At 41.6% G+C, this 25,490-nt stretch overlaps 1 protein-coding gene across 1 annotated transcript in view; it reads right to left on the bottom strand.

The window, feature by feature from the left end:
• The window catches only part of LOC124796032 (carboxypeptidase B-like), a 73,617-nt gene that overhangs the window by 12,359 nt on the left and 35,768 nt on the right, over positions 1-25,490 (bottom strand). Inside the window, exons 3-6 of the mRNA XM_047260117.1 lie at positions 14,918-15,014; positions 12,638-12,943; positions 5,115-5,202; positions 4,611-4,756 (exon numbers count right to left, since the gene is read on the bottom strand). Coding sequence (XP_047116073.1) covers positions 4,611-4,756; positions 5,115-5,202; positions 12,638-12,943; positions 14,918-15,014 — 637 coding nt within the window. The remainder of the gene's footprint in view (positions 1-4,610; positions 4,757-5,114; positions 5,203-12,637; positions 12,944-14,917; positions 15,015-25,490) is intronic.

Below are 25,490 nucleotides of genomic sequence, written 5' to 3'. Positions count from 1 at the left end.
ACAAGATGTCCACGAAATGATGCGTGCGTTTATTATTTCCGATCTTTCTGATGGTGAACCTTAGACTTCACGGAAAACCCTGTTTAAAATTGTCTCAGGGAGATTAGGTAACCATAAGTTTTGTGTGCAGTGAGTACAAAAATGTCTAATTGATGTTCCATAAAGTTGAAAGGACGTGTTCGGCCTTGACGCTCCTTCAGCGCTACCACGAAGGAAAAGAGGAATTTCGCAACACAATCGTGTGGGAGAAAGCGGAGGGTGCAGTATTTCAATTCTGAAACTAAGTAATAGTCCAAAAAGTGGGTGCACAATCATTGTCCAATTAGCCCTAAAAATTCAAACAGATTGCAAAATGATGGTTACAGTTTTCTTTGTGATCGCAAAGGACTTTTGACAACAGCTTTCATGAGAGTAACGCGTGAGAATATTTTGATATCACAGGTTCATTGTGAGATTCTTACGAAGCTCGGTAGGTCAATTCAAAACAATCGGTGCAGGACGATTACCGAAGGAATCGTTCTCCTTCGCAGCAGTCCGCAACCCTATGTTGCGAATCAAACAAAGGAAAAACTCGGGCTTTTTGCCTGGGATATTTTTCAACACCGTTCTTATACGAGTAGCTCGGACTTGGCACCAAACGACCTTTATCTTTTCTTCAATATGAAAGACGGGCTGACTTTACAGCACGACCAACAGTGATCTCAAGGACGCTGTCAACAATTGGCTGAAGCACCAGGAGGAACCATTATTTAATCAAAGCATAAGCTGGTGTCACGGTACCACAAATGTTTGAATAAACAAAAGTCAAACGAAGTTAAAATTAGTGTAAGCAGGGCTACACGCGAAGCGTCCAACGAATACAAAAGGAAAACTCTAGCTACTAACTTGACGGAAAATCATAAGAAGTTCTGTCTTTTGTTAAATCAGTAAACCGATCGAAGGGATATGACCATTCACTCAACGACACTGAAACAAAGAATAACACAGAAAAAGCGTCTTTTTTCAAAACTGTTTCAGCGAGAAGATCACACTGTGTTCCCTCTTTAAATCGTCACACAAACGACAAAATGACAGATACCGAAATAAGTGACGAAGGTAGAGAAAAGTAACTGAAATCGCTCGTCAGAGGAAAGGCCACTGGACCTGACGCGATACCAATCCGATTTTACGCAGACTATGCGAAAGAACTTTCCCTTTTGCTAGTAGCAAATGTATCGGAGGTCTGTTGAGGAGGGAAGGGTTCTTAATGATTAGTAAAAAGCGCAGTTCATTCGCGTTTTCAAGAAACTTCGTCGAAGAGGCACAAAAAACTATACGCCTACATCTCTGACGTCCGACTGTTGTAGGATTTTGGAACATGACTTGTACTAGCGTGTCACGACATTTCTGGAGACCGTGAAGCTCCTCGAAGACAACGAGGGCCCTATTCTTCCACGAGACACAGAAAGCAGCAGACACAGGCGCTTAGGTTCCTTTACTTCCAGAAGGCGTTCGATACAGTTCTGCACTGTCACCTAACGAACAAAACTAGAATGTACGGAATATCAGACCAGCTATGTGATTGAACTGAATAATTGCGAACAAATACAACACTGCTCGTCATTCTCAGTGGAGAAAATTCTTCAGATGTAAAAGTAACTTCGAGCGTGCCCCACGTGAATGTTATAGGACCGTTACTTTTCAGAATACATCTAAATGATTTAGTAGATTATGTCGGAAGTTCCATTAGTCTTTTCGCGGATGATGCGGTTAGGTACAGAGAACTTGAAATACTGGAAAATTGTAGCGAAATGCAGACTTTACTGCACAGAGGCTCCACAAATGGTTCAAATGGGCTCTGAGCACTATGGGACTTAAATGCTGGGTCATCAGTCCCCTAGAACTTAGAACTACTTAAACCTAACTAACCTAAGGACATCACAAACACCCATGCCAGAGGCAGGATTCGAATCTGCGACCCTAGCGATCGCGCGGTTTCAGGCTGTAGCGCCTAGAACCGCTCGGCCACCCTGGCCGGCAGAGGCTCGACACTTGATGCAGCATAAACAGATGTAACGTACTGTGAGTATGTAGACAAAAGGCCCCTTTTTGTATGATTACAAAATTTCGGAACACTCACTGCAAGCACTTACTTCCATAAAATGTCTAGGAATGTGCGTATGGACCACTCTGAAGTGGAACAACCACATAAAATTAATTGTGAGTAAGGCGGAAGAATCTTCAGAAATTGTAGTCCATCAACAAAGGAAATAGCTCACAAAACACTCGTTCAGCCTGTGCTTCAATATTAAACTTCCTGGCAGATTAAAACTGTGTGCGAGACTCGAACTCGGGACCATTGCTTTTCGCGGGCAAGTGCTGTACCAACTGAGCTACCCAAGCACGACTCACGCCCCGTCCTCACAGCTATAATTCCGCCAGGAGCACTTGCCCGCGAAAGGCAAAGGTCCCGAGTTAGAGTCTCGGTTCGGCACAAAGTTTTAATCTGCCAGGAAGTTTCATATCACCGCACACTCCGCTGTAGAGTGAAAATTTCATTGTAGTACTTTAATATTGTTATCATTATCCGTACCAAATGGGGACAATAGGGGAAATAGAGAATATTCAAAGAAGTGGAGCACGTTTTGTTACAGATTCATTTAGCAAGCGCGAAGGCGCACAAAATGCTCAGCAAACTCCGGTGGCAGACGCTGCAACAGTCACTCTGCATCACGTTACGGTCCACTGTTAATGTTCTGAGAGTGTACATTCCTCGAAGACTCAACCAATATATTGCTCCTTACTACGTCTATCCCGCGAAAAGATCATGAAGGCAAAATTAGAGAGACGCGAGCCCACAGGAGGCTTACCAGTGTTCATGGTAACGGCTAGCAATGGTAAAAATTTTTGTTGTATTCTGCTTCCATCATTTTGCCTTAGTCTCAGGCAGTGGCATGAGCAGTTACGTAAACTACTCCACAGTACTTGTTGGCGGCTCGCACCCGCAATTACGCTGACGTAGGGACGCCACCACGGTATTGCTGAGTGAGGGACGCCAACTTCCTGCCACAAACCCGTCTATGGGAGGACTTGATGCCGTCACGTGAGGTACGCAAGAGTGTCGACGAGGTAGCGGCCACAACAGCGGGTCGCTCTCTTGCCTGCCAGCTTCCTTACTGACCAGTCCTTCCTATTGAGGGTGAAAGGCTCTTCCCGAACCATGTGCGGTTCACTCAGCAGCCGTAGCCAGTTTCCGTGAATACTGTACCCCTTTGCTGCAGTTCTTGGGAATAAAACCCATTTTTCTTTGAATTCTGGCATTTTCTTTGAATCTTAGCATTTTTACGTGTAGGAAAACCCTCCCGGATGCCCACCTGAGCTCCTGATACTATCTTGACCATGTACACCAGCAGCCTCCCTACCCGCGAACCTTAAGCGATGGAATGGAAAAAGGGGGAAATGACACTGATTCACAAAGTACACTCCGCCACCCACCGTAAGGTTGCTTGCGGAGTGTAGACCTAGACGTGAATGTGGAGAAGTAATGTTAACATCTAAGTACATCTACATATACATCTACATCTACATACATACTCCGCAATCCACCATACGGTGCGTGGCGGAGGGTACCTCGTATCACAACTAGCATCTTCTCTCCCTGTTCCAGTCCCAAACAGAACGAGGGAAAAATGAGTGCCTATATGCCTCTGTACGAGCCCTAATCTCTCTTATCTTATCTTTGTGGTCTTACCACGAAATGTAAGTTGGCGGCAGTAAAATTTTACTGCAGTCAGCCTCAAATGCTGGTTCTCTAAATTTCCTCAGTAGCCATTCACGAAAAGAACGCCTCTTTTCCTCCAGAGACTCCCACCCGAGTTCCTGATGATCAAACCTACCAGTAACAAATCTAGCAGCCCGCCTCTGAATTGCTTCTATGTCCTCCCTCAATCCGACCTGACAGGGATCCCAAACGCTCGAGCAGTACTCAAGAATAGGTCGTATTAGTGTTTTGTAAGTGGTCTCCTTTACAGATAAACCACATCTTCCCAAAATTCTACCAATGAACCGAAGACGACTACCCGCCTTCCCCACAACTGCCATTACATGCTTGTCCCACTACATATCGCTCTGCAATGTTACGCCCAAATATTTAATCGACGTGACTGTGTCAAGCGCTACACTAATAATGGAGTATTCAAACATTACAGGATTCTTTTTCCTATTCATCTGCATTAATTTACATTTATCTATATTTAGAGTTAGCTGCCATTATTTACACCAATCACAAATCCTGTCCAAGTCATCTAGTATCCTCCTACAGTCACTCAACGACGACACCTTCCCGCACACCACATCATCATCAGCAAACAGCCGCACATTGCTATCCACCCTATCGAAAAGATCATTTATGTAGATAGAAAACAACATTGGACCTACCACACTTCCCTGGGGCACTCCAGATGATACCCTCACCTCTGATGAACATTCACCATAGAGGACAACGTACTGGGTTCTATTACTTAAGTTTGGATGTAAAAATTTGTCAACTTCTTCCTTTTTCAATAATCGGAGGTTAATTTACTAATAGCCCTCGTACAGTATTGTTAGATAAGGGTCTTTTGGTCACTTACGGGGCCGTAGCTGTGGAACGAAAGGTAAAGCTGGATGCGGCTGCTGTCTGCCAGAACATGGTCCCTCAGGGCCCTGGTTTCAGACTCGGAAAACGCTTCAGGTCCGGCGTACGTCTCACTGCAGGGAAATGAACTGGCTCCAACCTCTGAAACACATGTGGAGGATGTCATGTGAAATTTCGCAACGTCGTTTGTGTCTTGAAAAGGTTATTGTGTGCATCCACAACAATTTCATGTAAACGTAGATCATAAACTGTCTGCAGATCTCGAAAAATAATCTAATGTAGCTATATGTCATGAAATAGCAGGAACGGAACGTCTAAAGTTAAAATGTAGGATAACAATGAGGCGAGTAACCGTTCATCTACAATATGTCTCCACAGTGAAGCACTGGAAACTCGGTTAGAGGACCCCTGATTTTTCAGCAGCTATGAAAGAAATTTAAGTGAGAACTATATAAAATCTAAAACAAGCCTAAAATTTTAAACATAATTCTCTTCTTACCCATCCAATGGAAATCGTAATTTCTGTTGCCGTCGACACCTACGCATAGAATCGACTCTGTAGATCGGGTCTTCCTCCACATCCGTTCCTGTAACATTCAGAGCAGTTACGGAGATATATTACAATGACGTATAAATGGCTCTGAGCACTATGGGACTTAACTTCTGAGGTCATCAGTCCCCTAGAACTTAGAACTACTTAAACCTAACTAACCTAAGGACATCAAAAACATCCCTGCCCGTGGCAGGATTCGAATCTGAGACCGTAGCGGTCGCGCGGTTCCAGACTGTAGCGCCTAGAACCGCTCGGCCACTCCGGCCGGCACAAGGACGTATACCGTGAGAACCAAAATGATAAAAATATACAGAGAGGCTCTTTTTTTCACAATGCGCTCTGTTCTGTTCTCCAGTGTCTGAAACGATTGGATGTGTCAACTAAATTCTTCATACAATATAATCATTTAAAAAGAGATTTACGTTAGGTATTTGCGGAATTCCAGTATGGAGGTTCTACCTTTCTTACATGTTTACCGCAAACGGGGATACAATGTGTTTTAGGTATGTGAACTGCATCGTTTGCAGGACTGTATTCAGATTTCAAGCAAAATGGGAACCGAGTCACTAGCGCAATGCTTTCAAATGACAACAGCTTGTGTCAAAATGTGCAAGCGTTGGAACTACGGAATATGGATACAGTTCTGAATTAAATACAACAGTAATTCGAGAATTTGCTGGATGCTAAGAGGAATGAAATAAACTTAAAAAGAATGTTAAACTGTTGTTTGAGCGACCTTCCTTTACGTGAAGTATTTTTAGTGACTAAATAAAATCATTTTACTTGTTATCAAAGCGTCTTCATCTTTATTTTCAAAGCATTCTCACTGTGCAATTTATTATCTGCTACCCTTATGGAACATATTTTCCGTGTTAGTTAATTATCTGATTGAGATTTTAATTTGGGGAAGCGTAGTAAAGGAGTGAGAGACTGCTGCAGCAGAAGGTAAACAGTAGAGACGTGAAAACGTAGTTTTTAAGCAATTGTTTCACTTAGTTTTTGCGTCACGGTAGGTTTGTAGATGTTTAAGAACTTGGGGCACTGACGCTCTCCGATTTGTCAGATATTGTTAGTTTCTCTTACGACTTTCGCTATCAGTTATTACATCTGTGTTATGTCGGACCGTTGCCTAAGATGTAGCAGTCTATGGCACCTCCTCGAGCACAACTCTTCAAAATTTCATGTGTCGCCAGTCCGTGTTTGAGAATTTTCTGCCTCTCTGTAGGCCAATAATACTGCAGGTGTGTTTCAGTGCCACAACTTGGCATTCGTCTGTGATATGGCTGTTTGAGGCAAAAGAAGATAGTGGAAGGAGGGGGGTATAATTGGAAGTAAACATGCAGAGGAGAAAAAAAGGAGATAAATTTACTTTTTTCGTGTTATTCTGTATCTGTTTGTAAGATCGAAAATTAATAAGGGAAGGAAGGAGTTGTTGCAAGAGGAGTCTCATAAATGACATAGACCGTGAAGTTAGGATGAGGATGTTGCAATTTATTTCCATCTCTGTGTGTTGTTAAGTTCTGACGTTGTTCTTATCCTCGCTCCTTGCTTTGAACGCTGATTGTTGATTCCCATTCATTTCGTCTTTTCTGATAAATAATGCTTGATACCATGCTAACACTTTTATCGAATGCTACCTGTTTAATGATAGAGAGTTGTAATGAGCTACTCATTGAAATTAAAGGCAATTTTACACAGATTACCGATCTTCAGCAGCAGACAAGGGTCGTTACTAAGCTGCAATCATTACAGAATGAACATTCACTCTAGAATAATCACTTCCTTAACAGAGTTTTCGTTGTTTCTATTAGCAGTTAGTCAATTACCAGCTGAGAAACCCGTCATTGCCCCGGTATTTATTTATTCCAGTCTTCTATTAGTCCATCGTCTCCTTCCCCTTCACTCTGTATATCTCCTTCCTCCTCTCTTCGTACATTTTCTCCTTTCCCCTCTCTCTGTACACCTGCTCCTTTGCCCTCTTCTCCTCTCTCTCCTTCTCCTCTTGCCACTTTCTTTGTCCATGTCCTCTTGCCCCCCCCTCTCTATCCTTCTCCTCCTGCCCCCTCTCTCTATCCATCTTCTTCTTCCCCTCTCTTTTTATCCACCTCACCTCCCTCCTATCTCCATCCTCCCCTCCCAGCTCCCTGTTCATCACCACTACCATCCCCTCTCTCTGTCCATCTTCACCATCCCCTCTCTCCGTCCACGTCCTTCCCTACGCCCTATCTCCTATTGCCCCCATCCCCCTCTGTGTCCATTTCCTCTTGCCCCTTCTCTATGTATCTGTGCAATGCGTTGTAGTTCTTCTCATCTTCGTTGTACAATTATGTCACGGCTTGTGTTTCATTGCCCGTAATTACGATGTCGACGTCTTCTATCTTCTTCTATCTGAGTAGCATTAAATCGACTTTCGTGTTCTCCAGGTGGCCTTTTGTTAGCTCGAATTGTAGCTTCATAGTCATGACAAACCATTCGGTCTAGTGCTGTTTTGAATATGTGCATCAGTAGACTGTATTAGTGTAAGGTCTTCTGTCCATCTAGAATTACTTCTCGTCTCAGTACATTGATATTTGTGCATCGTTGATCAATTTGTGTTTCTTCATTTCCGATGAAATATACTTGTAAAATTTATTGTCTTCGTTGCGTAGTGGTAGTAATGATCCCATATTGTGACGTATTTGTCCTTGGATGGAAAAAAAAACGTACTCGATTTCACTCTGTTAGTGTTGACCGAAGTGACAGAAATAAGTTGTTTGGAAAGAGGCGTAGTACGCTTTTGTATTTAGAAGAAAGTGCTTTGATTCTGGATGTTCCCCTTTCATTAATGTAAAAATTCCTGTGGAGGTGCTTCCGGTGGCAGTAGTCGAATTTTTCCAGTCATGCAACGGAATCCTGGTGTTTCTCTACTGAAGTTTTTCGCGTTGCAAAATTGGCTGACGCTATCCATTTTTACAATTACGACGTGTTTGTGTTTATCTTCTATCGTCGGGTCGTAGTGAAATGTTTCATTTGTTTGGTTGTACTGTTAACTTGTCCTCGTTTGCGCTTCTCGTAGGGTGATATTTTCATGGCTGGCTTGAGTTCGCAGTCTTCCATCATAAGATAGCCTCTCAATTATTGATCCTTCAATCCGTCTATTTCGTTGTTCTTCGGTTTCTCTGCTTCACACGGTGCTCATTGTCGTTCATTGGGTACTTAAACGTGCTTTGCGCTGTTCGTCTGCTTCGATAGCGATAACAAAGCAACAAAAGGCGTTTTACGATCTCTGTTTCAACTGGTACAGTTAAGTTACAATGGTACGCCACGATTTTCGACGCATCGGATATGGGCAAAGATATTGCGTTGCCGTGTTGCCCTCCAAGGTCGCCTGGGGTTTCGTTAAAGACTCTGCCTAAGCCCCTTCTGGTGCGACTTTAAGTGAATCGCGACTCAGCGTAGCGTCCGCACTGTATGCTCCCGACATGCTCACAAGGTTATGCCACGAGGATAACTATCTAGAACGAATATTTCACCCTGCAGCGGATTGGGCTCTGATATTAAACTTACTGCCAGATTAAAATTGTGTGCGGAACTGATAGTGGCACTCGCGACCTTTGCTTTTCGCAGCCAAGTACTCTATCGACGGGTTACCCAAGCACGTCACAGGATCCTCCTCACAGCTTTAATTCCACCAGCACCTCACTTGTCACTTTCCGAATTCCGCCGTTCTCCTGCAAAACTAGCCGGACTAGCACTCTTGGAAGAAAAGATATTTCGGAGCTATGGCTTAGCCACAGCGTGGAGAATGCTTCCAGAGTGAATTTTCACTCTGCAGCGGAGTGTGTGCTGATGTGAAAGGGCAATAAAAACTTTGACCTAAAGCGTATGTGGTATAGTCAATGCCCACACCGTGGCGCCTGCAGCTGCGTGGCCGCGGTCTTTACGTCATACAGCCAACGGCCGGCACGCCCCGCTTATGCGCAGCTCTGCACAGCTGTACAGCGCAGGCGCGGGCCTCACACACAGAGTGCTTCCGCACTGTCATGGCAACCTCGGCCGGGTCCTCCCGAGAGACAGTCACGTGAGGCCGCGCCGCCAATCATATCAGACACGACCAGCGGACTCGGTTACGGCGGTCATACTCCTCCGCCACTCGCCCTATATAGCGGCATACACCGCCACGCCTGGCAGGCTGGCTCGTGTTGGGCTACCTCTGCTACGTCGACGTCGCACCCAGGAATGACGCTACACTGTGCTACGACTGTTTGCCATACCAGACTTGGACTCTGGAGCCCAGTCGCTGCTCTTGATCAAGCACCAAGTTGTGTTAGTATTTTGGAGCTGATGGCAATAAACAGAATTTGGAGCTCACGCCAATCATTATTTGTTGTTAATCCAATTCCGGATACAACAGCGTAATTGTTAAAAGTTCCTCGAGATCGTGTGTGCATGCATGCAAAAGATACACTTTTGTAAAACTGGGTGGTTCTTCTGAAAATAAAAACTCTGTAAGCCTAACTTAATCATAACTTAAAATTTACTCGGAGTTTCTTTTATTCATGTAGAAGATACAGTCTTGCAAAATCGGATAAGTCTTTTTGAAACAGTGTTTATTTATATGGCCTCTGATTACTAGTGTGCTGGGTTCCTTACGCCCTATACACGTTGGCAGGTAGAAAGTCCAGCGCCTGCGCAACCACAGAGGGAGGTGCCCCTTGCCTCGCAGATCCACGGTCTGGTCGATGCGAAATTTACTGTTAATAAGAAGCTTGCCTACCCAGTGCTCACTTTCAAGGCGGAGCAGGCCTAACGACATCCCAGTCACGTGAAATGGCAACAGCGCCATTCGTTGTGGCGACATCTCTCTGTCCTATGCAACAGCTATCTCTAATGCAATTGCTTGTGTGTGCTGTCTCAAACAGGGTGTGCATTAGTTAGGGGGGGGGGGGGATATGCAGTATTTTAATATTTTGGAAGATGAATGGCGATTCGCAAGTAGCCATGAAAAGCTCCATTTTCGCAGCTGTTAAAAACCTGTGTAATACCGACTTTTAAATCATTTTCTTGAAAGAAAAAAATGTGAATACACTATATTTTTTGCTTTTCCTGAGATCTAGGGGAGAGGCGCCAGCCGCCCTTGCCCCTGGGTATAGGTGCTCTTGGTGTACACCGAAGGAGTCCCTGATTTTAAACTTAAGCATCTCGAAAAATAAGATCTATAGACGAGTACAACAAAACATATGTTTATTGTGAAAGCTGTAAAAATTTCATGCAGAAGTTTCGAAAAGCTGCTAACGGATGCCGCTGTACACAGTGCAGGACTTACAGTATCAGCATGCACAATTCAACTCGTCCTCAGCAGGCAGGCTTTGGAATCAGATCACAGTCTTTTCGAAACGTCCACCAGTCGCAGTACGGAGGAGGCACAAACGAACGATGAAATTTGCCACTTCATCCCATAGTGTGTCAATGCAAACGGACTCAGATGCCAAACAGATCGCTGATTCAAGGTTAGCCTTGTGGCGACGAACTGATCCAAAATTCTAGCGTTACGTTCACTCGTCATTGCTTCTCGGTTGAAAAAGGGCCAATAATGCCTGCTGCATACCGCAGCCAAAACAGTAACTTTGGAAGAAAGCAGTGGTATCTTTACACACAAATGGGAATTTTCGGAACCCCAAAGCCGTCAAAATTTTGTTTATTCACGACTCCATTCATGTGGAAGTGCAGTTGACCTGTGAACCAGTTGCAGCCAACATCATATCCTTCTTTATCAAATCATTGTGAGAATCTGGTTCGTAAAGTCATTTACCTGTCACATAGCTCATACAGGTACGGCCTTGTGGCTTTGGATTTTGAATGGAAATATAAGTAAGCTCTGTCTGAATATATAATCCATGCGGGAACGCTTCAAGTCAGACTGTGCGGAAATTGTCTTTGATTTTGCAGAATAATTCAAGAAACCACGGCGACATTTTCAGGAGTAACTGCAGTTTGTCTGGGGCCAATATTGCCCGCTAGATCATCAGCCACGCTGCGTGTCCGTTGGAATATGGCGAAGAGATAGCGAATGTTTTTCTTTTGGAACAGTAACTTGTGTTTGAAAACTGCGTTTGTAGTCATATGACTGTGTTCCAACCTGTGGTATTCCATTACCATAAAAAGACGTTGTTGGATGGAATACATGATTTCAATCTCTTCGTTTGGTAGGCTAATCTCCTTCCGCGGTTCAACGGTGGATCTGATCCCTCTGAGCTGCCGGGCGATATTTGTAGGCACGACGTATTGTGAGTACACCGACATCTATTGGCAATGTACAACATTTTCACAGCCTTCACTATAAACGTACCGTTTGTTGCACTCGTACGTCGATCTTACTCTTCGAGGTATTTCATTTTGGAATCAGGGACTCCTTCGCTGGACACCTTGTACAACACCAATACTAAGGTCAGAAATGCTATAGTCCAGGGGCGGGCAAACGATGCACGCGGCTCATGAGCGCACAGCGCTGCACGTGTGCTGCTCGACTGCAATCGTCCACTGGGGCAGTGGCGACAGCCGGCAGGTTGCGGCAGTGTGGTGCCAGGCTAAGCTGCGGACGTTGATACCAAGCGACCACTACGTAGTGAACGTTGTATTTCAAGAACCGGAAAGTGCAGAGTGAAACAAGGAAACGGAGAAGTGGAAATTTGCTATCTTTTAAAAAGTAATGGGAGAATCATTTTTTCTTTGTGCAAAAACGTGAAAATTCGAAATGTTTAGTATGTGGCAGTATTCTCGCTGGCCAGTGGAAGTTTAGTATTGAAGGCCATTATAACAAATTTCACAAGGACGAGTACAGTTTATTGTCGGATTCTGAGCGGATGGGGAAATGGACTGAGCTTAAGAAGAGCGATCTGACGATACTAAATGAATCTGTCGTAGTTGCTGTGGTCACGAGAGATCTGCAACTTTATTTCGTCATGTCTCTCATCTAACTGATTTAACATTTTATGGAGCACTGTTTTCAATTTTTCAGGACGACAACAATAATAGCCCAGCAGTACGTGCAAGTTACAAGATTGCGCTTAATATAGCGAGAGCTAGAAAACCATTTGCTGAATTAGTAAGTCTCGATTAAGAGCAGATATCAGTGATGAAAATTTAAGTAACTGTTTGCGTTTGTCTGTACGTAGAAATTTTGTTCCACTCCACCTACGATAATTAAATAAAACGTATCGTAGGTAATAGGTACTCTTTCAAACCACGATATCTTTCAAGCACTCCTACTAACCTTATTCCTTCATTCAATAAAGCAAGATAGGAAACAAAACGCATTGCAGAGGAAGGAGCGGACAGAAGATATGGTGGGGATGGGAGATAAGCGGGTGGCCAGCTTGCCCCTGTGTGCACGCAGACACCTGTTACCTGCACGCGTGCAAGTGCACCGCACACGTGCAGGATTCCTGCCCGCCCCTGCTATAGTCAAAAGTAACAAGTGTTAACATTACCGATGTGAACGTGTACTCGTAACCATCAGGGTTGAGCACGGGTATGATGTGCCAGTCGACGCTGGCTGTGAGCGCGCTCTCGGCTGCGTTTTCAACCAGCTGGTTGATGACGTAGAGGGCGGCAGCTGGAGCGATCCACTCTCTGGCGTGGATGCCTGCGTCGATTACGATTACTGGACGGGTGCCGTCCCCACCCGATGAAATCTTGATCATGTCTATGGGCCGACCCTCGAAGCTCTGCCCAATGGTCTCCACGGACACCAGGCTGGGGTAGCTTGAAGCCAGGTCTGACAGGTACTGCCGAATCTGTAAACCAGAGGTACAGCGTAGACATAACTCATTGCTCTAGGCAATTTATTAATTTAATGAATACACCTTGTAAACTCCATAGCAGTATCTACCCCTAAGGTTCATTAAAATTTAAACATATGACTGTTTGAGTAACAGGAGGACTCACATCTATAGATCGCATCTCTTCTTAACAATTTCTGTATGCCCCAACAAATGCAATCACAGTTTGGTTTCCAATCAACATTATACAGTATTAGCAAGCACTCTCTACCCTATTTTGCGATATTACAATTACAGCTGCCATTCTTTGAACTTTTTCGATGTCCTCCGTCAATCCTGTGTGATACGAATCCCACACCTCATAGCAATACTCCAGAAGAGGGAGGACAAGCATAGTGACAGCAATTTCTTCTGTAGATCTGTTGCATTTTCTAAGTGTACTGCCAGTAAATTATAGTCTTTGATTTGCTTTTACCACGACTTTATCTATGTGATATTTCCAATTTAAGTCATTCGTAACAGTAATCCCTAAGTATTTAGTTGAATTTATAGCCTTTAGATTTGTGTGATTTATCATGTAACCGAAATTTAGCGGACTCCTTTCGTTATTCATGTAGATGACTTCACATTATTCATTATTTAGAGTGAACTATATTAGAGAATGGTAGCAACTTCTGAGTAGTTCTTACATGGCCCTTATCAGAAAGAGTGTTGGAAATATCTGCATGGTATTCCATTCCAAAAACACTTAACATGGTTCGAGAGATAGCCAATGCATACACAATTTACGCAGTCCCTATACTACAAAACAAAAAAATAAATTGTCTATTAATTACCACTTTTTTAATGGAGAGGGTGTACGCATGTAGAGTTCGAGGAATATGAAAACATACCGTATCTATAATCCGTTAAGGCTGATTTTATTCAATTGTGACTTGTCTAGTGTTTAAAAGAAATTAAAAACGGCATATACAATACAGATATAGTGAAATTTAGAAGATAATTTGACAAAACGAGACGTAGAGATTTCGAAATTTTAGCCGAGAAGCTATAGGTTTATTCAGGATACCTTTGTTGTACCTATTCATAGTTTCATAGACAACGGAAAAAGTGTCTTCGAAATCGTAAACATGAAGCCATAAGTAACGATATTTTGTGATCTCCTGCAAACGGAACAATAAAAACTGATCTGTCATTTTATTTTTAATAATTGGACTAGGTTTGAACAGCGGATTTGGGATTTACATTACTTTTACTGCTGTCCCTCCCGTCTAGGCTCTATTTTGAGCTGTATATTCTCTTTGCAACATTACGTGCTGGTCAACGAAGGTGGAGTCGCCTTGGTATATCCATATCAGAATTGTTCATCCAGAATGCTCGTGAAAATTGGATGTCTCCTTTAAGTCATTGATCACGTATGGTTTTTCCTTCCACACCATTTAAATAGCATTATCTGCAAATTATTGAAGACACTCTTAGCAATCTATAACAGGATGAGTTTTATATCTGAGGTGTTTGAACAGACTCAATTTTTGCTGTCGTATACGTCCCTATGTGAACGACGTAACCAATGTCCACTTCATTATCAATATGTTTTAAATATGGGAACCCTTCCACCGCCTGGTAAAAATATATTTTTCGCAGCTGAATGTTATTGAGATTTTCTATTCATTAATAAATACAAGTTTTTTTATCTTATTCCACTTTAAAAGGACATTAACAAATTATTTAGTTTTATAGCTTTACATTTTTCTCCCAAAGTCCTTCAGATAGGGGTATCTTAAACTAAATGAATGCTTCGTTCTCCATAGAGGCTGAAGCTAGTAACTCAGTAGCGTTATATGCGCTATCAGATCGCTTAGCAACATACTGTCGACTTTTTAGAACTTTCTGTATTTACGCTAAACCCTCTGAGAATCGCGTCAATTGCAATTATCAATTTAGGGTCACGGCATTTGTGTAGTTATTTAAATCATGGGAGATACACACCTCGTCGTACGTTTGGTACTCCGTAAACGATATGCGGGACTCGGGACGTCGAGGCAGTGCCTTGTGCTGCGTCGAATTCCGCTCCTTCTGGAACATCCTGAAAACCATTCACATCATCATTACAGCACACACACTTGACTGGGACGAAACTTTACACTGCTCACACCACCATCATCATCAGTCATTTGACATTCACTGATGGATAAAGACTTTGGAAAGAGTTTTCCATACATTACGGGCATCAAAATAATATAGGTTGTATACCGTCTTTGGCGACTTTAATGCAATATCTTATTTAAACCACGTGCGTTTCACTTTATGTCAATGCATTTCCAGTATCCGGATGTTTGTTTCCTTCTACACATTAAGAATGAAGCAGGAAACAAAATACCTAACCACTGAAGACGTTTGAAATAAAGTGAAATGCATACAGTAGCAAAGGATCGCCTGTGACCTACACTGAAGAGCAAAAGAAACAGGTATGGGCATGCGTATTCAAATACAGAGGTATGTAAACAGGCAGAACACAGTGCTGCGGTCGCAACGCCTGTATAAAACCACAAGTGTCTGCCGCAGTTGTTACTTCGGTAACTGCTGCTACAGTGGCGGGTTATCAAGATGTAAGTGAATTTGAAGGTGGCGTTATAGTCGGCGCACGATCGACGCGACACAGCATGTCCGAGATAGCGATGAAGTAGAGATTTCCCGTACGGCCATTCCACGAGTGTACCGTGGGTATCATGAATCCGCTAAAACATCAAATGTTCGACATCACTGCGGCCGGAAAGAGAATCGTTCAAAGTGACAGAAGTACAAACCTTCCGACTCAGATTGCTGCAGATATCAATGCTGGGCCATCAACAAGTGTCAGCGTACGAACCATTCAACGAAACATCATCGATATGGGCTTTTGGAGCCGAAGGCCCGCTCGTGTACCCTTGATGACTTCACAACACTAAGTTTTACGCCTCTCCTGGGCCCATCAACAAAGACATTGCGCTGTTGATGACTGGAAACATTTTGCCCGGTCGGACGAGTCTCGTTTCAAATTGTATCCGGTGGATGGACGTGTTCAGGTATGGAGACAACCTCATGAATCCATGGACCCTGCATGTCAGCAGGCAGCTGTTCAGTATGGTGGAGGCTCTGTAATGGTGTGGAACGTGTCGGACGAGTCTCGTTTCAAATTGTATCCGGTGGATGGATGTGTTCGGGTATGGAGACAACCTCATGAATCCATGGACCCTGCATGTCAGCAGGCGGCTGTTCAGTATGGTGGAGGCTCTGTAATGGTGTGGAAAGTGTGCAGTTGGAGTGATATTGGACCCCTGATATGTCTACGTACGACTCTGAGAGGTGACACGTACGTAAGCATCCTGCCTGATCACCTGCATTCATTCGTGTCCATTGTGCATTCCGACGGACTTGGTGAATTCCAGCGGGATAATGTGACATCTCACACGTTTATAATTGCTACAGAGTGGCTCCAGGAACACTCTTCTGAGTTTAAACAATTCTGGTGGCCACTAGAATCCCCAGACATGAACAATATTGAGCATATCTGGAATGCCATGCAACGTGCTCTTCAGAAGAGATATCCTCCCCCTAGTACTCTTGCGAATTTGTGGACAGCCCTGCAGGATTCATGGTGTCAGTTCCCTCCAGCACTACTTCAGACATTAATCGAGTCCACGGCATGTTGTGTTGCGGCTCTTCTGCGTGACCGCGGGGGCCATACACAATATTAGGCAGGTGTACCAATTTCTTTGGCTCTTCAGTGTATATTACTTGTATAACTGCGACTGAGGAAAACAAGCCTAAAAACAAAAACAACATATACGCGCATCCATGCTCTCAGTGCATGTTTTATGAAGTAAACTACTCATCCGTCATCTCCGTCGTTTAAGTCCTTCTCTCCAGCACCTACCGTCGATACGCTTGATTCGCTCACTTCCATTTTATTTTAGTTAATCATCCAGTCTTTTATCCTGACACATTTGTTTAAGAATTTAAATAATTTCCAAGATACATCTCTCAACTACTCGCTGAGGAGCGTTTTGGTTATGAACAGTTTTTATATTGAGATTCCATTTCTTACTTCCAAAGCCATTTTATGCTTTCCTTGACAGTCACATAGAAACCTTAGTTTTGAAAACCATTATTAATTTATCAGTTTTTGTTTCTCTTAAAAAAATTTTTGTTTTTCCCCACTTGCAGTCGAAAATACGATGGAATGCTGAGAAGAAATGCCTCAGATTTTTTATATGAAAATTCTTAAGGCCTAGGTAAAACAAACGTTATTAATAATCTACATCTTTCTTGTTCACGACTGCATATTTATTCCTCAACATAGTCACCCTGGCGACGAACACATTTCTGCCAATAAGAGAACAGTTTGTTGATACCATTGCTGTAGAATGTCTGACTTCGTTCCCGGAGCCACAACCTTACCTTTCCTTGCACCGCTTCATCACTGTCAAAGTGAAGTCGCCGAAGGCTTTCTTTAAGTTTTGAAAAACATGAAAATCGGATGGGGCCAAGTCGGGACTGTGTGGAGGATGATCGACGACAGTGGACCCAAGGCGTCGTATTGTTGCAGATGTCGCTGCGCACGTCTATGGTCGGCATTGTCATGCTGAAGGAGAGGCGAACTCTTCAAATCGAAACTCGACTACAGGACGCTGTCTCTCACTCACCGGCATAGTAACTTTGCACATTGTCGTATTACACGCAACACTTCGGAGCCCTCTAGCGACAAAGAACTGCAAATACGTAGACACGAAGAATAAACATGTAGAGTGTTAATGTTGTTTGTTTTATTTAAAAAGTTGCAAGAGTTTTCACATAAAAAATAAGAGGCATTAATTTTCAGCACGCCCTCGTATATACTAGAACAAATACTTTTGCATATTGTTCCACGTAGCCTATCTGTTGTAGTTTGCCAAAAGCCCAAATCTTCTACTTAACAGATACCTCGTTGAATTTGAGATTTTCTTTTATTTTGCTTTTACCACAACTGCAACATCTTTGGCTGTTCTACATGAGTACCTTAGTTTAAGTATACAGGATACTTTTCCGACTCAATATTACGTAAAAATCAACGCCTATTTCTTTCAGGCACTGTTTATAATGTATAGGTCTTACAGATTTTTTTGTTGGTATCAGGCAATGGAGCACACTTTCTAAACAAATTAAAAGTATTTTGAATATTTTTGAAACTGCTTAGGGTTATTAAAAAAATTACAAAGAAATTGATGCAATTTTTTTCCAAAATACTTCCTCAAATTGAGGTACCATTTAATCCAATGCCAATGTTATACATTTGAAGGAGATCAAACTTTAACCAGATATGCATGACATGATGGTTGAGATACTAGACCTATTTACTTCCACCTATTATGTATATAAAAATATCACATCTTACATTTTAATTTTTATAATTTTTTCCTAGTGAAAATGTTATTTTTTCTATAATTTAGTTGATTCTGCAATAAAGCTTAGGTCTACTACATATACATACATGGACTATATACATACATGGACTACTGCAAGTTACAGAAAAAATTAGAGCGATGCTTTATAAACCTTAGGAAATATTTGTACCTGAATTCTGAGTAGTACAACTTGCAGGAAATTGCAAATGAAGATATGAGTCCAATTAAACTGTGCCTCAGCTGAAGCAAGTCTTCATCCTGCTGCATTTCTTCATCTTCAGGCTTCCTCTTGGCACTTCTTTTGGCGCTTACTCCTTCTATGGTAACCTGAAGAGCGAATCTTTCAGCTTCAAGCATCCTTTGTCTGTCACACGCAAGCAATTGATCTTCCGTATTAGAGCCACATTTTATGCCTAACTTTCTCAGGTCTTCCAACCTTCCTATCACTCCAGCACTGAAACATATGACTCCATCTAGTACACCATCTTTTAATGTATTTAGTCCTACAAAAACGTTCTTGGGTAATCTTTCCCATATGCAATGGTTGAAACTTTCGTATGTATTCTGAGTGACTACATGAAGACATTTACTAAGCAAAACAGGGTCACTCAGGTGTCTGAAAATTGGTTTTATTTCATTCACAACAGGCTCAAGAAGAGAATTCTTACGATGGTGTATTTGATCACTTTCTTTTGCTTTTTGGTGACTACACCAAGAATCTGCCCCTTTAGGCCAAAGTCCCTGAACAGGGTGGTAATTTGTGGCCAACTTAGGAAAATAGGTGGCCCATACAGCTTTTCCCATTGCTGTAACATCATTCAGAGATGCAGTACGTCTAATGGCCAGTCCACAACAACTCTGAAGAAGGTCTGTTTATTTTTCTGTCAATCCGCCTAGGCCACACAGAAATTTTCCATCAGATAGCACCTTTCCTTTCCCTTTGTAGCTTCCTCAATCTAGCAGCCATCCTCTTTTGCACATGTCCACAACACTCCAGTTTTGTTACCAAGATATCACCTTAAACACTAAACTCATTAATTTTATTGAAAGCTTTGGAGTCGCCATCGCCTAGGTACTTCGTATATCTAGCGATCTCTGAAATATTTTGAGAGCTCCCTCACTCTCCATAACTCCACTGTAACCGTCATAATTCTTAAAACACTGCTGTTCAATGTGTCCTTCACTGTTACCATGGTAGGTGTGGCAGTACTTAGATAAGCACTCAACACCAACTCCAGAGAAGTAGCACTTACAACACCATTCCAGGAACGATCTCCTTGACGTTGCAATGTCCCATGAAGTGCAACAGCAATGTCTCTGGTTCCACTAATGTTTACAGTTTCTTCTACTGCACGTTTCATAGATGTTTTAGACACAACCGTCAACGCACTTAAAAGTATTTTTATGTACTTGCTGAACCTATTAGGAGGAGGAGGAAGGTCCATCAAACCACAAAACGTTTGAGCAGCCTTTTCTCCTTTTTCATTGCACGCTTTACGTACACTAACTTCAAATGAAATATGCACACTGTTCAAAGTCATTTTCTTATTGCAGGATCTAAACAGAACAACTAATTTTGACGCTAAACCCTTCCTGCTACTTTGCTCAGTTATTTCCAGACAGCCTACACCATCACATTGTTTACATATCGCCACTTCCTTTATCAAAGAAGATAAGATACCAACATCAACAACAACAAATCCAGTACAAACGGCGTCATTGTTAACACAAAAATTTGAATCACCAGGAGGCGTGCCATGAGGGAGTTTCTTCCCTGAAGAAATGATACATAGGTTGCTTTCAACAGTGTGGCTTGTTTCGTTTGTGAACTGGTTACCACGGAATTTCCTTTTTTATATTTCTTGATGCGTGGCATAGTTCGTATTTATCGCACACTAAAATATATGTACTTCCACAACTATCTGTAGCACTTGCGCAACAAACATTCAGTAATACGTGAACAAACTGCTTCAGCGAAACAAAAGTAATTACTAGCAAAGATAATCATTTACAGACACTAGAAACCTGCACTGTTACCAATATATACAATGTATCGTATGTGTAGTCGCTGTAAACAGAAAGTTCACAGTGCTTTTCGAAATAATACTGGTTTATGTAACAGAAATGAAGGGGGTGTGGCAACATACATGACCGTAACTTTAAAATTTGGTATATGTAGGTCATTTTTCATTTGAAACCCTATAATGCATATATCAATGTAATCAGGAAAGACTATAGAATTTAATAAAGTCATAAAAAATTTCCATTCTTCCACCATTTAAAGGTACCCTGTATCCTTACTAAGTTTTCGTTCTGTCTATGTCTGTACAACCTTTATCTTCCGAGATTTCGTTACCTCTCAGTTTTTGGATAATTTTGGATTTTTTTTTATTTATTTCCTCAAGAGCCTGTTTCATTCTAGCTTTATACTTTTTTTTTAAATGTGCATCTTACAAATTTATGATTACCTACAATCAGAAAGTAGTTTAGGTGTACAATAGCATACATATCACCATTATTTAATAAAATGTGGTCAACTTAATTTGTTGTTCCATTTGGTCATCAACAAGTTCATTTTCTATTTCATTCTTTTTGAAAGAAAGCCTAAAGGACTAATTGTTTCAGCAAATTCTTCTAACTTAGATATCGTGCCCAAGGTTTTCCATTGAAGAATCGTCCATTACATGCTCCTTTCCTAATTAAATTTACAATCAACATCCTGTACTTACCCTTCCTGTTTCTTATCCGTTTCTGTAATTCTTCATGGAGATTTAAATAAGTGGGTAGCTGCAGCTTGCATCCCTCTTCAAACCCTTAATCTCATCGACCCTTATCTTTCACAAATAATACCTAACTCTATAACGCAATGCGCCTTGCCTTTCCTTTCACATCCGATTACATTTCACACACAAATCATTAAATATGCCATCGAATATATACAAACTATCAGAAAGCGAATTGTTTCGTTGTTTGTTCTGTAATAGCACATTCCTTCGTCTGTTCGGCTCCACTCGCTCTTAACCCCTTTTCCAGAGTAACTTCCGAATAACGAAATTCGTTACATCACATATTGTTTCCATTCATTTTTCTCCCTGACTTTTTGACGTAACACTGAGCTCCAAGCTCCATCCCTCCCGCTCTGTAACGCTCGTTACCCTCCGGACAACTATTCAAACTTCCTTCTCCAAACTACTTTCCTACGGAACGCGTCCTTGATCTGAGTGCAGTGTATCGTCATCGTCTTCATCGTACGTTAGCACTATATAAGAGTGGTATAATCAACAACGATGGTCACAGGCGTTTTTCAGTCTCTTAAACATCAATACTCAGTAACTGAAAAATATAAATAATTTATTCTTTATAAACTGAATGGTAACAGTGTTATTATCAAATGTGTCCAAGCGGGTAAAGGAATTTATACTTGCGGCACACGCTCTTCCACAATGGTGAAGGAAATGAACGAAAATGGAGAAAATAAGTAGTATCATATCTAGTGTAAGAAATGCATGAAAAAACGGTTTATTTGCCAGAAAAACCACGATTTAGCTACATCACAGGTATATAAAGCGATAGTTAACTTTCTGAGAAATGAAATGAGTGTTACAAAGACAGCCATTTATGTACTTCAGGTTTTAACAACCCTGACCGAGGAAGGTATGTATACGTTTTCTGCTGTAGAGGCTATATATGGCGACTGTGAATGTCTTGAATTTGAAAATTAGAATGTATGTTGACATACAAGATGACTAAACCACCACTGTTATTGTTATCTTTGTATCAAGATGTAAAATTATGCTAAATATACAAGCTTTCATGGTGAGATCAAATTCTGTTACCTTGGATCCAGAGATAAATTAAAAGAAAATTTCAACATTTTTCAGATAATTGAAATTACATTGCTGAACTGTCTGTGTCGCCATTTAATGCTGTTTTCCGTTATTTTCGTTATCAGAATGACTTTCATCGGGAAAGATACGTCACTATACATATACAACCAAGCATTATACTGAGGAGACTGTTGAAGTTTCTGCTTCCATCCTTTGGAGAGAGTCCAGTGGATGCAGTTTCTCAGAGTTCAAAGGGTTACTAGAGCATTTTCCACAATGTTATTCGTGCATGCTACCTAAAACAATGTAAATAAAAAAACGACTAGTATACATGGAAAGCAAACAAATGAGGGTGTTTATAATTTGTAAATTTATCCTTTATTTTCCACTTTTATTCTGTACCACCACAAAACACGTACTCTCTGTAGCACACTGAACTACGATAACAATAAGTCAATATTGCCAGAAGTGCAAGTATCTGTATCCTCTTGTGTTGCTCAAGGACGTGTGATAGCACTGTTAAGAGTCCACGATATTTATAAATGACCTGACAGATGAGGACTACAGCTTTCTGTGTTTATTGGCAGACAACGATTTTCTGTAAGAAAGGGCCTACCACTAAAAAATTATTTGGTACTACAGGTGACCAGAACTTGGTGCGCAGCCAAGAAAAAACAAGAATTATTGTTTTTAAGGAAGAATTTTATTTATTCGTCTACATCAATGTTGCCACCTTAAAAATAGTCCACTTTAGATATTCTACACATTTACTAGCGAAACACGTATGAATCTCGATCTCTAAGGTAGCTTTTAACTCTCTCAGTGATGCATTTTTACCCTCATCTATGTTTGTAAAATGACGCCCCTTTAAGATTTTTTTTTATTTTTGCGTACAGAGAAATGTGACATGGTACCAAACCTGGCGACCAGGTGGTTTTCAAACAAGTAAATTTATCTTTGTTCCCGATTCATTTTTTGGTGGTGCAAAAATAGCAACATGCTTCAACACAATTCTCCTTTTTTTTTTTTTTTTCTAGTTGTTTCACGCAAACGGCGTTGAGCATGTAAGAAGAACTCCACACTGATAATTGGTACCTGTAACAACAACTCGTGGAACACTATGCTCTTAAAATCTAAGTGCACAGTGATCATAACCTTCAAGCTCAACCAAATTTATCGAGCTTTTTATGGTCTTGGTGATCCAAAATACTTAAATAGGGATGACTGAACGTTAGTTTCAAAGTCATATATGTAAAAATATGTTTTATCATGTTTTGCGACAAATTTTAATTGTACCGGATCATCGATGACTTCAACTAGAAGCTGAGCAGCTTCTATTTTCCGCTGTTTTTGCCCGAAATTCAACAATTTTGAAACAAATTTTGCTGTCACACATTTAATGCCGAGAACAGCGAAAAACGAGAAGAGACAGTTGATACGCCAACATGATCATCGATTTCTCTGACAGTGGTTCGCCGTCATTTCAAAACCATTTCTTCCATTTTTTCCGCGATTTCATCGGTTGATGATGTGCTTGGTCCTCCAGAGCGCTTATCAGCTTCTTCGAAACTGTTAGATTATTCGTAAGTCCTTGCTTTGCCCATGATAGACTCACCAAACGCAATATTTAACATTTCTAAAACTCTGCTGACTTCACTCCCTTCTAATGGCAAAAGTTAATACAAATTCCTCATCCACTTTTGCACAAGACACAAATAATCGTGATATTACCAAAAGCATATGATCTTTTTGACAGCCGATGATAGACGTAATATCAAAAATGGCTCTGAGCACTATGGGACTTAACATCTTAGGTCATCAGTCCCCCAGAACTTAGAACTACTTAAACCTAACTAACCTAAGGACATCACACACACATCCATGCCCGAGGCAGGATTCGAACCTGCGACCGTAGCAGCCCCGCGGTTCCGCACTGCAGCGCTAGAACCGCACGGCCACCGCGGCCGACACGTAATATCCAATATGGTGAACACTGTGTACACACTTTTCAGACATCTTTACCAAAACAACTACGAAAATTCGCACGTATTCGACTAATGCAACACGCAAAATTACAGAATTTTCGCTCCTTTCTCAAGACATTACGTAATTGTAATTCATTGAGCGTAAATATGCGAAAGTGTATGCTATCAGTTAGCTACAGATCGGCGAAATTATGAGAATTAGTTACGGAAGAGATGCCAGGAGCGGTATAAAGTGGCTTGGCCTCATATTTAGCTGTGTGGAAGGCGTTTCCCGTACCGGAGATATAGTGGAAAAGATCCTTTCCAGCAACGTCGTTCGACCCGTTCGGGAGAGTTGTTTCCGTTTTGGGACTCTTACCAAGTGCGATTGACGAAAGAGAGTTGTTGTTGTTGTGGTCTTTAGTCCTGAGACTGGTTTGATGCAGTTCTCCATGCTACTCTATCCTGTGCAAGCTTCTTCATCTCCCAGTACCTACTGCAACCTACACCCTTCTGAATCTGCTTAGTGTATTCATCTCTTGGTCTCCCGCTACAATTTTTACCCTCCACGCTGCCCTCCAATACTAAATTGGTGATCCCTTGATGTCGCAGAACGTGTCCTACTAACTACTTCTAGTCAAGTTGTGCCACAAACTCCTTTTCGCCCCAATCCTATTCAATACTTCCTCATTAGTTATGTGATCTACCCATCTAACATTCAGCATTCTTCTGTAGCACCACATTTCAAAAGCTTCTATTCTTGTCCAGACTATTTATCGTCCATGTTTCACTTCCATACATGGCTACACACCATACAAATACCTTCAGAAACGACTTCCTGACACTTAAATCTATACTCGATGTTAACAAATTTCTCTTCTGTAGAAATGCTTTCCTTGCCATTGTCAGTCTACATTTTATATTTTCTCTTCTTCGACCATCATCAGTTATTTTGCTCCCCAAATAGCAAAATTTCTTTACTACTTTAAGAGAAAGAGAGTATGAGGGTCGAAAGTATAGCTGTCTCAGGTTTGTATTGTCTGTGTGTCGTAGAAGAAGGTCTTCTCAAAAAATTCAAATGGGCAGGATAAGAAGAAAGGCATTACTGCAGAGAGCATGCAACTCATGCACTAATAACGTTCGCAAAAAACTTAAAAATACAGATCAAATGTTTTGTGAAATGATTCATATAAAAATAAGAAGTAAAATAGATTAGAGAAACATTTTACACTCCTTTGAATGGTACTGGAAATCGTCTACCCAAGCTTAAATGCTCAAGCGTCCGACTTAAGGAGACCACTGATAAAGAAATATCGAAAAATTGGTCATATTTGAAGGGAAAAAAGTA

This window comes from Schistocerca piceifrons, chromosome 4, assembly GCF_021461385.2.
Source record: "Schistocerca piceifrons isolate TAMUIC-IGC-003096 chromosome 4, iqSchPice1.1, whole genome shotgun sequence".
In the NCBI taxonomy this organism is placed as follows: domain Eukaryota; kingdom Metazoa; phylum Arthropoda; class Insecta; order Orthoptera; family Acrididae; genus Schistocerca; species Schistocerca piceifrons.
Note: the sequence above shows the minus strand (reverse complement) of the source record. Positions and strands in the feature narration are given on the sequence as shown.